The sequence below is a fragment of the Staurois parvus genome, unplaced genomic scaffold (genome assembly GCF_062004578.1).
Source record: "Staurois parvus isolate SC_StPar_1 unplaced genomic scaffold, SC_StPar_1.0 ptg001058l, whole genome shotgun sequence".
Lineage (NCBI taxonomy): Eukaryota > Metazoa > Chordata > Amphibia > Anura > Ranidae > Staurois > Staurois parvus.
In genome coordinates this window covers 129,201-143,848 of record NW_028318854.1, presented here as the reverse complement: position 1 = coordinate 143,848, position 14,648 = coordinate 129,201, and the positions used below count along the sequence as shown (strand labels likewise).

The following is a 14,648-nucleotide window of genomic DNA, read 5'->3' as shown; positions in this document are numbered from 1 at the left end:
AATCTGCCTACATGGTCTAAGTCTGTAGCATTTTCAGTAGTTGCATTCTATGTATTACAATGAGAAAGTAGTTTCCTTCAAATCCCAATTGCATTCAAACAGTGAGCAAAAAGGGCCTAACCCAGTCTTTCTTGACCAGGGTTTCATGGAACCATAGGGTTCCTCCAGAGGTTGCTAGGGGTTCTTTTAGGCATAAGCATTTTTTTTGCCTCTGAAAAATAAAAACAATGACAGTAATCACTAATAATGTTTAGCTATCATAAAAAGGGACAGTCTTCCCACTCCCCACCACTGTAAGGAGCATCCTTTCCACTGATAACCAATGTATGAGAGATTCATTACACTGACCACCAATGTCAGGAGCATTCTCCCCAATGATCACCAATGTAAGAGGCAATCTTCCCACGGACCATCAATGTAAGGAGCATTCTTCCCACTGACCCTCAATGTAAGGAGTATTTGCCCCACCCTCCATCATTGTAAGAGCATTCTTTACCAATGTAAGGAACATTCTTCCCACTGACCACCAATGTAAGGAACATTCTTTTCACTGACCACCAATGAAAGGAGCATTCCTTTCACTGACCACCAATGTAAGGCAGGCCATACATTATGCAAATTGTTTTCCTTCAGCCACAGGGTGCTTGATTTCATTCAGTCATTGCTGATGGGGGAATCCATCCTGCAGCACTGTTGTATTCTGCCAGCGTGGAGCACAGGCAGCCTTCCCCACCAGCAGAATACAATGATCACTGCACACATTTAGCATTGGTCAGTGATCGGGTGAAAAAACATGATGGGCTGGCAGTACTGAAGCCGATCGCTGGATCGACTACAGTACAACCAGCCTCTTCATAGAACAAAACTCATCCGGTTCCTCTAAACTGACCAAATTTCAATCCGTCTACGGCCTGCTTAAGGAACATTCTTCCAACGGACTACCAATGTAAGGATCATTCTTTTCACTAATCACCAACATATAGCACACTCTTTCTACTGTTAACCAACATATTTACCTCTGATCACCAAGCTGATGTAATGTGAGCTGTAGATATAGTAAATTATTAGAAGGGATGCCTGGATATCTGAAAAATATCTGGAATTCTTCCATTTTAAAAAGTTTGAGAAAGGTTGGTATAAGCCTTCCTCACTCTATCCCGAACTGAAACAAAAAAATTGGTTTGGATTTCAGATCTCAAAGGGTTCTCATCACTTCGAAAACAATGGATGGTAATAAAAAATAATTTAAATGTTAAAAAAAAGGAAATATTTATTGTTAATTGATCACATTGAAAGTATTTGCAAAAAAGCATAGTACTTAAAACGGATAAGAATTAAAAACACAGAAATATGAAATAGACATTTAAAATAGAGTGAAAAGAGATTTAACAATACAAAACAATACACTCATAACTCCCTAACTGTAGAAATTACACAAGCAAAGCAAAATGGTTGCTCACATTTAGGGAATGCACAGTATCACCCGTGATCTTAAAGTGGAACTATTCAGGTCCAGTTTGGACCAATGTAAGTATTCATTACTCTTACCTGAGGGGTTGCTGGGGAAGTGAACAATCATTGTAATAGTTGCTACTACAGTGATAGCCATGATCATTCAGGTCCTGTGCCGAGCGGCTCCCTCTCTGCATACTGAATACAGGGGGTAGCTAACCTAGCAGAGCCCCAATTGACAGATTGGACAAGGTGGAGATTTTGATGTCACCACCCCTCCTCTCCACCTTATCCAATCAGAACATACCTAGTATTCAAACAAAAACATAGAAGGCAATCTGTGAATGGTGACATAGAACCTCAGGATCACAGCAAACACTATAGCAGCACCAGCCCCAGCCTTCCCAGTGGACCCTCAAGTATGAGATATGAATAATTGCATTGATCCAAGTTGGGCCAGTGTAAGTATGCAATTACAATCATTGATGGAGTTCAACTTTAATGGAACATCTGCGTAGCAACTTTTTGGCTGCATAGAACAAACTGATTTTACAACACATTAACATCTATATTGACTACTAGATTTTTTTAAATTACAATATATATATATATATATATCCTAGAAATACACCTTTGAAAAGATTAAATATAAACTCTGTAACTTACTATTGTGATAAGTTAAAAGCTGCAAATTGTTTAAAAATATTTGCAGTGCCCAGCCTGGCTACAGGGATGGTACACCTATCATTTGTACCATCATGAAGGTTAGGCTACCCACTGCAGTTATACCGGCAGTGGTGCAGTGAGGTGCTCAATTATGCTGGGGAATCTATGGGCAGATATCTAACCAGTGACCTCAGAGTATACCAACCCCTATTTTTATTGACCTTATAGATCTACCATGTCGCTTATAGGTTCCAGTCTAGAATCAGTAAGTGGACATTTAGGAGAACAACTGTAATTTTGTCTGTCGTCTTCAACCATGTTCTTGAAAATGAAAGCCTCCTTATCTAGGTTCAAAAGCATGTCCGATAGCTGCTTCTCTGTTGGGTTTTCCTCAAGAGACGTTTGGTGCCTCACCTCCAGACTACGCTGGCCCCAGTTGCTCAGAGTAATGTTTTTACGGCTAACAAAGACTTGTCTGTTCCGTGCATTTAGAAGTTTTGAGTTGCCACTGCCAACATCTTCTAATCTTTTAAATCCAATCTGGTCTACATTTGTCCTCAGACCACATTCCTGACTCAATGAGCGCCCAAATCTTCTTGCACCTTTACGCCTGATGGTGTGGGTGGCCAGCTTTTCCCAGTCTTTTTGCTGAGGATCTAAATCTGGAATGCTAGATGTCCAAGGAAAGCTAAGGACCAATTTTCTTACACTTCGGTACTGGGACGTGTGACCATTAGACCTTCTTAAGTTTGGAACAGACTGGCAAGAGTCCAGTTTATCCACAGAGTCTTGAATGTTGACAACTTGAGGATCGCCTGTGTTTAAACAGTCTTTCAAGGGGTCACTGTCAAACCCTTGCATATATGTATGTTCTGCAGAGAAATTCAGCCCATCATCTTGGCTTCGGCTTTCCTTGGTCTCAAGGAATGCCTCTTGATGTCCGTCAGCTTGAACACATTCACCCACCTTCTCTGGCATGCTTAGTGAACGACGTAATGTCCTGCATTTTTTACCTGAACTTGCTACTTCCACCTCCTCATTGCCCAGGGCCAGCGACCTTAAGGAAGGAGAGCACCTCAGTGAAGAAGAAGCTGGAGGCTCGAGAGAGGAGCCCTTGTTACCTGGGGTGTCAACTGGGACAATACAAGAAAACAAGTAAACAGAACGTTAAAAACAGTGTATCAGAAGCCAGATTTTATTTTGATTTGCATAAAGAAAGTGCTTTAAGTTGAAATTCTACCTCATCATCAGCCTTGATAGGTACCTCTCTTGTGCTGAAACTGCTTACTCTACAGGGGAGATTCTCAAAATGTCCTGCAGAAGTAGAATCAAATCAGATGGAGCCTGCCTCATTTTCTTGCTGTAGGACATCGATTATCTAGCGCTTTCCTCCCCAGCCTTACTGTCCTTTGCCTGTCCCTTTCATTCATTGAATTTCAGTTCTTTCCATCATGTAGGCTCTGCACCATATATGGGCATTACTTAGGGTAGTCTGCATGCAAATGCAGCATACCTAGGAATACTTACGCCTGCATAACTCCTCCCAAGAGCCAACCAACTGCTTGCATCAGAGCTGAGGGCTCTTGAGAGGAGTACTGGAGGACGGTGGCAGGGTGCCGTGATGCTATCAAGAAGCTATATATAGCACTCTTCTGGCCCCTGCTACTAGCCATGATCTGCCGGCATCACATGACATCTTTAGGTCCAAACATAACACATGTAATGACAAAGCAAAGGTTTGATTTTAAAATATCACCCTTACAAAAAAAAAAAAAAAACTTGTTGGGGGCTTTATTTAGCGGTTTCGTATTGAATTATCACTTCACCTCCTGTCTAGAGACACAATAGGAAGCAAGAAGAATTTATTTTCAAAGTCTGGGGAGTGTGGCCATTGTACCCAATGGAAGATTTTGATTCTATTGATTTCCAATGAATTTGTGGTTTACCATCACTTTAACTGCTGGAAATTGGAAATAAAGAATAATGACATATACACTCACCGGCCACTTTATTAGGTACACCTGTTCAAATTTCTAATCAGCCAATCACATGGCAGCAACACAATGCATTTAGGCATCTACTGTATACACATATATACATAGATAGAACCAAGAGAGAAAATGGGGGGGAGGGAGAGAGAGAGATGGGGGGGGGCAGACAGAGACCAGAGAGACAGACGAGAAACAGAGAGAGAGAGAGAGAGAGGCAGAGAGAGAGAGAGAGAGAGGCAGAGAGAGAGAGGCAGAGAGAGAGAGAGAGAGAGAGGCAGAGAGAGAGAGAGAGGCAGAGAGAGAGGCAGAGAGAGAGAGAGAGGCAGAGAGAGAGGCAGAGAGAGAGAGAGAGAGAGAGAGAGAGAGAGAGAGAGAGAGAGGCAGAGAGAGAGAGGGGGGCAGAGAGAGAGAGAGAGAGAGAGAGGCAGAGAGAGAGAGAGAGAGAGAGGCAGAGAGAGAGAGATAGTGAGAGAGTGGCAGAGAGTGAGGCAGAGAGAGAGGCGCAGTGAGGCAGAGAGAAACAGGGGGGCAGAGAGAGAGAGAGAGACAGACAGACAGGGGGAGAGGCAGAGAGAGATACAGAGAGAGATGTAGAGAGGCAGAGAGAGAGAGATGGAGAAACAAAGAGGCAGAGAGAGGCAGAGGCAGAGGGGGCAAAGAGAGAGAGAGGCAGAGAGAGAGAGAGAGGCAGAGAAACGGGGAGGCAGTGATAGAAACAGGGAGGCAGAGATAGAAACAGGGAGGCAGAGAGAGAGGCGACAGAGAGAGAGGGGGGCGACAGAGAGAGAGAGGGGCGACAGAGAGAGAGAGGGGGGCGACAGAGAGAGAGAGGGGGCGGCAGAGAGAGAGAGGGGCGACGGAGAGAGAGGGGGGCGACGGAGAGAGAGGGGGGCGACGGAGAGAGAGGGGCGACGGAGAGAGAGGGGCGACAGAGAGAGAGAGGCGACAGAGAGAGAGAGGCGACAGAGAGAGAGGGGCGACAGAGAGAGAGGGGCGACAGAGAGAGAGGGGCGACAGAGAGAGAGAGAGGCGACAGAGAGAGAGAGGCGACAGAGAGAGAGAGGCGACAGAGAGAGAGGCGACGGAGAGAGAGAGGGGCGACGGAGAGAGAGAGGGGCGACGGAGAGAGAGAGGGGCGACGGAGAGAGAGAGGGGCGACGGAGAGAGAGAGGGGCGACGGAGAGAGAGAGGGGCGACGGAGAGAGAGGGGGGCGACGGAGAGAGAGGGGGGCGACAGAGAGAGAGGGGGGCGACAGAGAGAGAGGGGGGCGACAGAGAGAGAGGGGGGCGACAGAGAGAGAGGGGGGCGACAGAGAGAGAGAGAGGGGGGCGGCAGAGAGAGAGAGAGGGGGGCGGCAGAGAGAGAGAGAGGGGGCGACAGAGAGAGAGGGGCGACAGAGAGAGAGGGGCGACAGAGAGAGAGGGGCGACAGAGAGAGAGGGGCGACAGAGAGAGAGGGGCGACAGAGAGAGAGGGGCGACAGAGAGAGGGGCGACAGAGAGAGAGAGGGGCGACAGAGAGAGAGAGGGGCGACAGAGAGAGAGAGGGGCGACAGAGAGACAGGCGACAGAGAGAGAGAGGCGACAGAGGCAGACGACCGAGAGAGGCGCCGAGAGAGGCGACCGAGAGAGGCGACCGAGAGAGGCGACCGAGAGAGGCGACCGAGAGACAGACGACAGAGAGACAGACGACAGAGAGAGAGAGAGACGGGCGACAGAGAGAGAGAGAGAGAGACAGGCGACAGGGAGAGAGAGACACAGACGACAGAGAGAGACAGAGAGACGACAGAGAGAGACAGAGACAGACGACAGAGAGAGACAGAGACAGACGACAGAGAGAGACAGAGACAGACGACAGAGAGAGACAGAGACAGACGACAGAGAGAGAGAGACACAGACAACAGAGAGAGAGAGACACACACAGACAGAGGGAGATAGAGAGACGACAGAGAGAGACAGACAACAGAGACAGACGACAGAGAGAGACAGACGACAGAGAGAGACAGACGACAGAGAGAGACAGACGACAGAGAGAGACAGACGACAGAGAGAAAGGCAGAGATAAATGAGAGAGAGGCAGAGAGAGAGAGAGAAGCAGAGAGAGAGAGAGACACAGAGAGAGGCAGAGAGAGAGGAAGAGAGACAGAGAGACAGAGAGAGAGGCAGAGAGAGAGGCAGAGAGAGAGGCAGAGAGAGAGGAAGAGAGAGACGCATGAGAGAGAGGCATGAGAGAGACGAGAGAGAGAGACGCGAGAGAGAGGCACGAGAGAGAGGGGCGCGAGAGAGAGGGGCGCGAGAGAGAGGGGCGCGAGAGAGAGGGGCGCGAGAGAGAGGGGCGCGAGAGAGAGGGGCGCGAGAGAGAGGGGCGCGAGAGAGAGGGGCGCGAGAGAGAGGGGCGCGAGAGAGGGGGGCGCGAGAGAGGGGCGCGAGAGAGGGGGGCGCGAGAGAGGGGGGCGCGAGAGAGGGGGCGCGAGAGAGGGGGCGCGAGAGAGGGGGGCGCGAGAGAGGGGGGCGCGAGAGAGGGGGGCGCGAGAGAGGGGGGCGCGAGAGAGGGGGGCGCGAGAGAGAGGGGCGCGAGAGAGAGAGAGAGAGGGGCACGAGAGAGAGAGAGAGAGGGGCACGAGAGAGAGAGAGGGGCACGAGAGAGAGAGAGGGGCACGCGAGAGAGAGACACGAGAGAGAGAGGCACGCGAGAGCGAGAAAGGCACGAGAGCGAGAGGCACAAGAGAGAGGCACACGAGAGAGAGGCACGAGCGAGAGAGACACGAGAGAGAGACACGAGGGAGAGACACGAGGGAGAGAGAGACACGAGGGAGAGGGAGACACGAGGGAGAGGCAGGGAGAGAGAGACGAGAGAGAGAGGAGAGAGACACGAGGGAGAGGCAGGGAGAGAGAGGAGAGAGAGAGGAGAGAGAAACAGACGAGACAGACAGAGATAGGCAAGAGAGAGAGACAGAGAGAGAGAGAGGGAGAGGGAGACAGAGAGAGGGAGACAGAGAGAGGGAGACAAGAGAGAGAGACGAGAGAGAGACGAGAGAGAGAGAGACGAGAGAGAGAGAGACGAGAGAGAGAGACACGAGAGAGAGAGACACGAGAGAGAGAGACACGAGAGAGAGAGAGACACGAGAGAGAGAGAGACACGAGAGAGAGAGAGACACGAGAGAGAGAGACACGAGAGAGAGAGGAGAGAGGCAAGAGAGAGGAGAGAGGCAAGAGAGACGAGAGAGAACGAGAAAAACGAGAGAGAGAGCGAGACAAGAGAGCGAGCGAGATGAGCGAGCGAGCAAGCGAGACGAGAGAGCGAGCAAGCGAGACGAGAGAGCAAGCAAGCGAGACAAGAGAGCAAGCAAGCGAGACGAGCAAGCGAGACGAGCGAGCGAGGCGAGCGAGCAAGACGAGCGAGCGAGACGAGCGAGCGAGACGAGCGAGCGAGACGAGCGAGCGAGACGAGCGAGAGACGGGACAGACGAGAGAGAGAGACAAGAGAGACGAGAGAGAGACGGGAGAGAGAGGGGAGAGAGAGACGAGAGAGAGAGGCGAGAGAGAGGCGAGAGAGAGGCGAGAGAGAGGCGAGAGAGAGGCGAGAGAGAGGCGAGAGAGAGGCGAGAGAGAGGCGAGAGAGAGGCGAGAGACGAGAGAGACGAGAGAGAGATACGAGAGAGACGAGAGAGAGGCGAGAGAGAGAGAGACGAGAGAGAGGCGAGAGAGAGAGAGACGAGAGAGAGGCGAGAGAGAGAGAGGCGAGGGAGAGAGAGGCGAGGGAGAGAGAGGCGAGGGAGAGAGAGGCGAGGGAGAGAGAGGCGAGGGAGAGAGAGGCGAGGGAGAGAGAGGCGAGGGAGAGAGAGGCGAGAGAGGGGCGAGAGAGAGAGGGGCGAGAGAGAGAGGGGCGAGAGAGAGAGGGGCGAGAGAGAGAGGGGCGAGAGAGAGAGGGGCGAGAGAGAGGAGCGAGAGAGAGGGGCGAGAGAGAGGGGCGAGAGAGAGGGGCGAGAGAGAGAGAGACGAGCGAGAGAGAGACGAGACAGAGAGACGAGCGAGAGAGAGACGAGCGAGAGAGAGACGAGAGAGACGAGAGAGAGAGACGAGAGAGAGAGAGACGAGAGAGAGAGAGACGAGAGAGAGCGAGACAGAGAGAGCAAGAGAGCGGGGCGAGAGAGCGAGACAGAGAGAGAGCGAGAGAGAGAGAGAGAGCGAGACAGAGAGAGAGAGAGCGAGACAGAGAGAGAGCGAGACAGAGAGAGAGCGAGACAGAGAGAGCGCGAGACAGAGAGAGCGCGAGACAGAGAGAGCGCGAGACAGAGAGAGCGCGAGACAGAGAGAGCGCGAGACAGAGAGAGCGCGAGACAGAGAGAGCGCGAGACAGAGAGAGCGCGAGACAGAGAGAGCGCGAGACAGAGAGAGCGCGAGACAGAGAGAGCGCGAGACAGAGAGAGCGCGAGACAGAGAGAGCGCGAGACACGAGAGAGAGAGACGAGACGAGAGAGAGAGACGAGACGAGAGAGAGAGACGAGACGAGAGAGAGAGACGAGACGAGAGAGAGGAAAGAGAGTAGAGAGGAAAGAGAGTAGAGAGGAAAGAGAGTAGAGAGGAAAGAGAGTAGAGAGGAAAGAGAGTAGAGAGGAAAGAGAGTAGAGAGGAAAGAGAGTAGAGAGGAAAGAGAGTAGAGAGGAAAGAGTAAAATGAGAGAGAGAGAGAGAGACACACAGAGACACAGAGACACAGACACGTGACAATGGATAGAGAGGGCAGGGGAGAAAATAGAGAAACAATCAAGAATGAAGGGAGAGAGAGACAGATAACGGAGAGAAAAACAAAATGGGGTGAGAGAGAGAGACAATGGAGAGAGAAAAAGAGAAAATAATGGAGAGAGACACGCCCACACAGGATGGACAATGGAGAGAGAGGGGTCAGAGAGATAGAGGGACAGACAATGGAGAGAGAGAGAGGGAGAGGGAGAGAGAGAGAGAGAAATCTCCCAGTAAGGACATAGACAGCAATAAAAATATTAACACTTCTTTAGTATATCTAAAAAATGAACATTTATTTTACACTTCAAAATACATTCCTTGTTAATTTTTATGTCAAACAAAAAATTGTCAGGCCTCCCACTTAATATCGCTTTAAAGTTTTTTCATTTGTCACTTGAAGACAGACTTAGAGAGATAGATAGTTATTGTATATACAGTAATACCTCGGTTTAAGAACGCCTCGGTTAAAGTAATTTTCGGTTTACAAATGAAAATCCACTGAAAATAATGCCTCGGTTTACCAATTTTGTATGAATTTTTTTCGCAATACGAAGTGTATGTCAGTGCTGATTTTTAAATGCAATTGCTGGCTCTTCTTTTTTCTTCACTATAGCTCACAAAATTAGCTGTCACTTTCCCCAAAGTTAACGGAAATGTTGTTTCTTTTAAGAAACTAAAAAGAAACATTGTTTGCCGCCCCCTTTCCTGACCTGCCAGGCTGCATGCTCTGAAAAGGGTCTAGTATGGATTTTGGGGAGGACTCCCACGCCATTTTGTTTTAAATTTTGGCGTGGGAGTTCCCCTCAAAATCCATACCAGACACGAAGGGCTTGGTATGGATGGGAAGGGGGACCCCACACAGTTTTTTTAATAATTTTTTTTAATTGCCAGCAATTCTTTTACATTCAGCTGTCAGTGGGGAACCCCGGTGACAGCTGAAATATTAACACATGGTTGTCACTACCAAAATGCCGTATGACTTGATAAAATAACTCATGCGGTATTTATTAGTGTTTACTATTTTATGATCTCCGGAACAGATTAATTGGTTTTCCTATGGGAAACAGCGTTTCGGTTTAAGAATTTTTCGCTATAAGAAAAGTCCTGCAGAACGAATTAAATTCTTAAACCGAGGTATTACTGTAGTTAAAAAAAAAAAAAAAAAAAAAAACCACCTGCGCTCCATTAACCTCGTTACACATTAGCTGCTGTGATATACACAATACTGTGCAAAATTGAATATAAACCAAGATAAACCAAGATATACAGCTGATTCGTTTAAATCCGGTACAGTTTTATTTGGAAATTCAGATACATCTGAAACTCTGAATTAAAATGTTATCCGAATTTCGATTTGGAACGAAAAAAACCGCACATGTCCAGTGGCCAAACTCCAAAAACAAAATTTCATACAAAATAATTTAAATCAAATTCCAAATGAATTTGAAAACAAATTTGAACTGTAAAACATATTGCTGACTATTGCGGTTTTCCTTCAAAGACTGTGTGCATTTGTGTTTGAATATAGCCATCTTCTGAAATTCAAATTTTCAAATAGAATAGAGTAAAATAGAAGATTATAGCCTTTTTTTCGAAATTCGAGTTTCGAAAAGAGGTAAAATAAAAAGAATATAGCCGTCATTTGAATTCAGAAAAGAATGGAATAGAATAAAACAGAATACAAAAGAATAGAATAGAGAATAAAACAGAATAGAAAATACAATAGAACATAAAAAAAATAGAATAGAAAGAATATAGCCATCTTCTGAAATATGAATAGAACCAGCTTTTCTTCACAATGAATTTGTATTGATTCAATATTTTCTATTCAAATATAATTTGATTCGTATCCATTGGAAACGTTTTGAATACAATCAAAAACAAATAAACAAAACAATTTTTTTTTACAAATGCAACTAAAAAAAATGAGTACCTTAACGAATCAATCCAAACGGAGAAACTAAACAAATGTTTTCTATGTGCACATGTCTATTGGCCGCAAATGGGAGATAAACTGTAAACCCCTATATTGCTCAACCGTTCGTAAAAAGGATTGGGTTAGTTACACTGCTAGCAGAAATTGGAATGTTTACCACAGGTTCAAATTAGGTATCTTACATTTTTAACCATTCAGTGAAAACTCTGGGCGACCTACCACTGCTTGAAGTTTTCAGAGTACCTCGAAAATCTCTCCCATTGAAGAAAGGTCCATCCAGAGCGTCTGCAACCATCTTCTTCATCAAATTCCACCCAGTCTGCTCCAGGTTTTTACATTCTGGAGTCTGAAGAAGAAAAAAAGTGGATAAACCACTGATGATGAAGAAAGGAATATATCTGTATCAAGATATTTTATTTTGTGCTACTGAAACTCTCTTAAGGGCAACTCCACACAAATTTGTCCAGTGTATGTTTCGTTCCTGCAACAGGTTCCATCAAAGCTCTGATGAAGGAGACCCTATGACCTCTCCCCACCCCCCAACCCCAAAACACATTGACACTTTTTTCCTGCACATCAGTCTATTTGAGATTATTTCTGACTTTATGGCCAACACTCCTCGGAGGGCTGGCATTACAATGGAATCCTTTTCCTAAAATCCAAACTAAGTTCCAATTAGAGTATTGCTCTACAACAATCCCCTGTACCTACTGTCTTATATGTCTTTTATGGAGTTTAAACACGCCAAGCAAAAAAGGAAAAGTTCTCAGTACAGTGGATAGCAGCTAGTGGAACCAATAACTGTCCATCTCACCGGTTGTGGCTGTTTGGTTGCTCGTGCCCGGTAAAAGAGTCTCAGTGAATTGCGAACCTTCTCCTTTCTGTCCAGCTGAGCAGGAGAAATTGAGAGCTGGCCAGTCTGTCTATTGTGAGAAAGGGATGGAGAAAACAGGAGCAACTGCAAGCAATGAGCAAAGGCATTCTAGTAAAGAAACAATGCAAGTATGCTAAAATTACAAATGTTGACTCGCTTTACTTGAAACTTATTTTCATAAAATATAATGCAACCTAGAGTTATCAGGCTTCTCAAAAGGTTTTCTAAGTGTAACTACATCCTCTTCTGGGTTATGTAACCTCCCACTCATGCCCCAGTGTCCATGTGTGGGCAATGCTGCAGTTGGCTTAGAGTGAAGGGGTGCAACACTAGGGATTTAGGCACAAGAAGAATTTCCAGGATAGACTGTTTGAAGGCAAAACCTTTTACATTCTTTATTGATGCACATTTTAAAAAAGCATTAAAACTTATAAAACATAATTCTTGATGGGAGAATCATCACTGCTGATGTCAGTATGGAATTTGTTAATAAAAAGCAATGTAGTAAAATGTACAAAACATTAGAAATATCCGGCACTTCTAACCCATATTCAGCAAAGAGACAGCCCCGTATCCAGCACAGAAACAGCCTTGTATCCAGCACAGAGACAGCCCTGTGTCCTGCAAAGAGACAGCCCTGTGTCCTGCAAAGAGACAGCCCTGTGTCCTGCAAAGAGACAGCCCTGTGTCCTGCAAAGAGACAGCCCTGTGTCCTGCAAAGAGACAGCCTCATATCCAGCAAAGAGACAGCCTCATATCCAGCAAAGAGACATTCCCATTTCCAGCAAAGAGACAGCCCATATCCAGCAAAGAGACAGCCCATATACAGCAAAGAGACAGCCCATGACCTTCATAAGACAGCCCCACATCCAACAGAGAGATAACCAGGCAGCCCCTATATTGAAGCAGCATTGACAGATCCCACCCATTTACAACAACGATAATTAAATTATCAAAAGATGTCTCCACAGGAAAGTGAGCAAGCAGGGCAGGACAGCACATCGCAGCACAACTCTTCCTCACAGCTGCGACTGCCACCAAAAAGGAGCATGCCATTTAGTCTGCAGGGAGAGGAAGTGCAGATGATATCATTCTTCCTTCCACAAGGTCTGCAGCCAGCACCACAGAGGCAAACTCTGCGGCTGGTGTCCTGCTAAAATAAGTTGTAAAAGGAAAAGTTCTCCCTCAATGTCTTTGGCCTAGGTGCTGGAACGCCATTCCAGCATGTTTTGCCAGGAAAAGAGCCCTGGTTATAACAGTAGCATGGTCAAAAACATCATGCAAAGTCTAGCCTTGAGGTTTAAAGCTCCATCTATCCTCACCTCTTTATGCGTTTGCTGTTTCTTCGCTTATTTCTGCCTTTCTGTCCACGAGAGGAGGAATCGGGAATTGGTGAAACAGCAGGGGATTCTGAATTGAGGTCTAAAAGGTTGCCAGGACTCACTGAGATGTCAGAAAATACCTCTTCTCCACCTCCCGCATCATCTAAAGAGCAAGTCACAATAATTAAATGACAGCTAGAGACCAGTACCAGACTATTTTAAACTTCTGCTAACTACCTGGAGACTGGGATGTGCTTGGTGCTTTTACTTCTTCATCATCTAGATGATCATCAGCAATCTCCAGCAAAGATTTACTAAAACGATAATTAAACATGTTCATGTTTACCTATGCCTCAGCAACATGAGCCCTCAGCAGCATGAGCAGAAACTAATTGCGGTTACCGTTTTTTGGGTGTACAAAGTTCTCCACAACCAGAATCCTCAGATGCTTTACGCTTGGTTTTGCTCCTGTGTGGCAATTCTATTTCATCTAAGAGATTCAGAAGCTGGTTAGCAGCTAAATCTGAAAGTCAAGACGACATCATTTTATAAATCATTGTCTTACCGGGTGCTCGATCTGTCATAAGACTTGAGGGACCTAGGCCGGACTTCAGTTTGTTAAAAGCATCGTTGACAATTCCTAAAAAAATAAAGAACAAATTGAAAATCATCATTTTGAATTATTGCAACTTGATCAATTAAATGTCACAGAAAGTATACTGGTATCAAAAAGTTATCTACCAGAGGTCAAAATCACACCTAAGAGCATGGGAAGAAATATTGCTTGGGTAACCAAGTGACTCCAAAAGGGCAGTGAGGTTCATTATTACTTGTTCAGGAGCCAGTGAGGACATTCAAACGGCTAACCATCCAAGACAAATGTACTGTGCCTTGAAATGTTTCCAAGCACATCACAGCTCCACTGGCCCAAAGTCAGATGGAAACTTGCAAGAAAGAACCTTTTTTTTTTTTTACATCTTTTATTACATTTTTCCATCACAAAAATTAACACTGTATCAAACAGTTCACAAATACACAAATTTCCACTTAAATGAATCTATTTCCTTTCCCTCCCACCATCAATCCGTCAGCCCCCCCATTAAATTTCCCGTGTCTATACTCCATATACTTAACTTCTGGTTCCTCCTGTGCCCTTCTGTCTATATTTTATCCCTGTTCTCGTACCCCCCTCTCTCTTTCCTTCATGTAAATCCCAACCGCTACGCAAACTCTCCCTTTTCATACCCCCTCATACTCCCACCACTTCCAATTATCTCTTGGATGTTTTAAAAGTCAAGAAAGAACCTTTACAACAAGATGTCCATCATGGTCACCCTTCATGTATTCATTTAGGCCTCATGCACATGAGTAAAGCAGATTTAATGCTCATGCAGTTAAACATGTTGAGGCAGATTCATATCTATCGCTATTCCCAAGCAAGAGTCATAGTTAGTTAAAGTGGAACTTTACCCACAACAACTTGATAAAAATATTGGGGGAGATTTACTAAAATTGGAGTGCTCACAATCTAGTGCAGCTGTGCATGGTAGCCAATCAGCTTCTAACTGTAGCTTGTGCAATTAAGCTGTGACAATAAAATGTAGAAGCGGATTTTGCACCAGATTTTGCACTCTCCAGTTTTAGTAAATCTCCTCCAAATGTT

At 46.2% G+C, this 14,648-nt stretch overlaps 1 protein-coding gene across 1 annotated transcript in view; it reads right to left on the bottom strand.

Annotated features, from left to right (window-relative positions):
- Positions 1–1,252: 1,252 nt before the first annotated feature.
- LOC149440693 (rho GTPase-activating protein 11A-like) overlaps positions 1,253–14,648 on the bottom strand; it is a 65,627-nt gene continuing 52,231 nt past the window's right edge. Inside the window, exons 8-14 of the mRNA XM_089658233.1 lie at positions 13,551–13,625; positions 13,388–13,475; positions 13,220–13,299; positions 12,986–13,148; positions 11,604–11,712; positions 11,009–11,135; positions 1,253–3,251 (exon numbers count right to left, since the gene is read on the bottom strand). Coding sequence (XP_089514359.1) covers positions 2,341–3,251; positions 11,009–11,135; positions 11,604–11,712; positions 12,986–13,148; positions 13,220–13,299; positions 13,388–13,475; positions 13,551–13,625 — 1,553 coding nt within the window. The 3' untranslated portion in view covers positions 1,253–2,340. The remainder of the gene's footprint in view (positions 3,252–11,008; positions 11,136–11,603; positions 11,713–12,985; positions 13,149–13,219; positions 13,300–13,387; positions 13,476–13,550; positions 13,626–14,648) is intronic.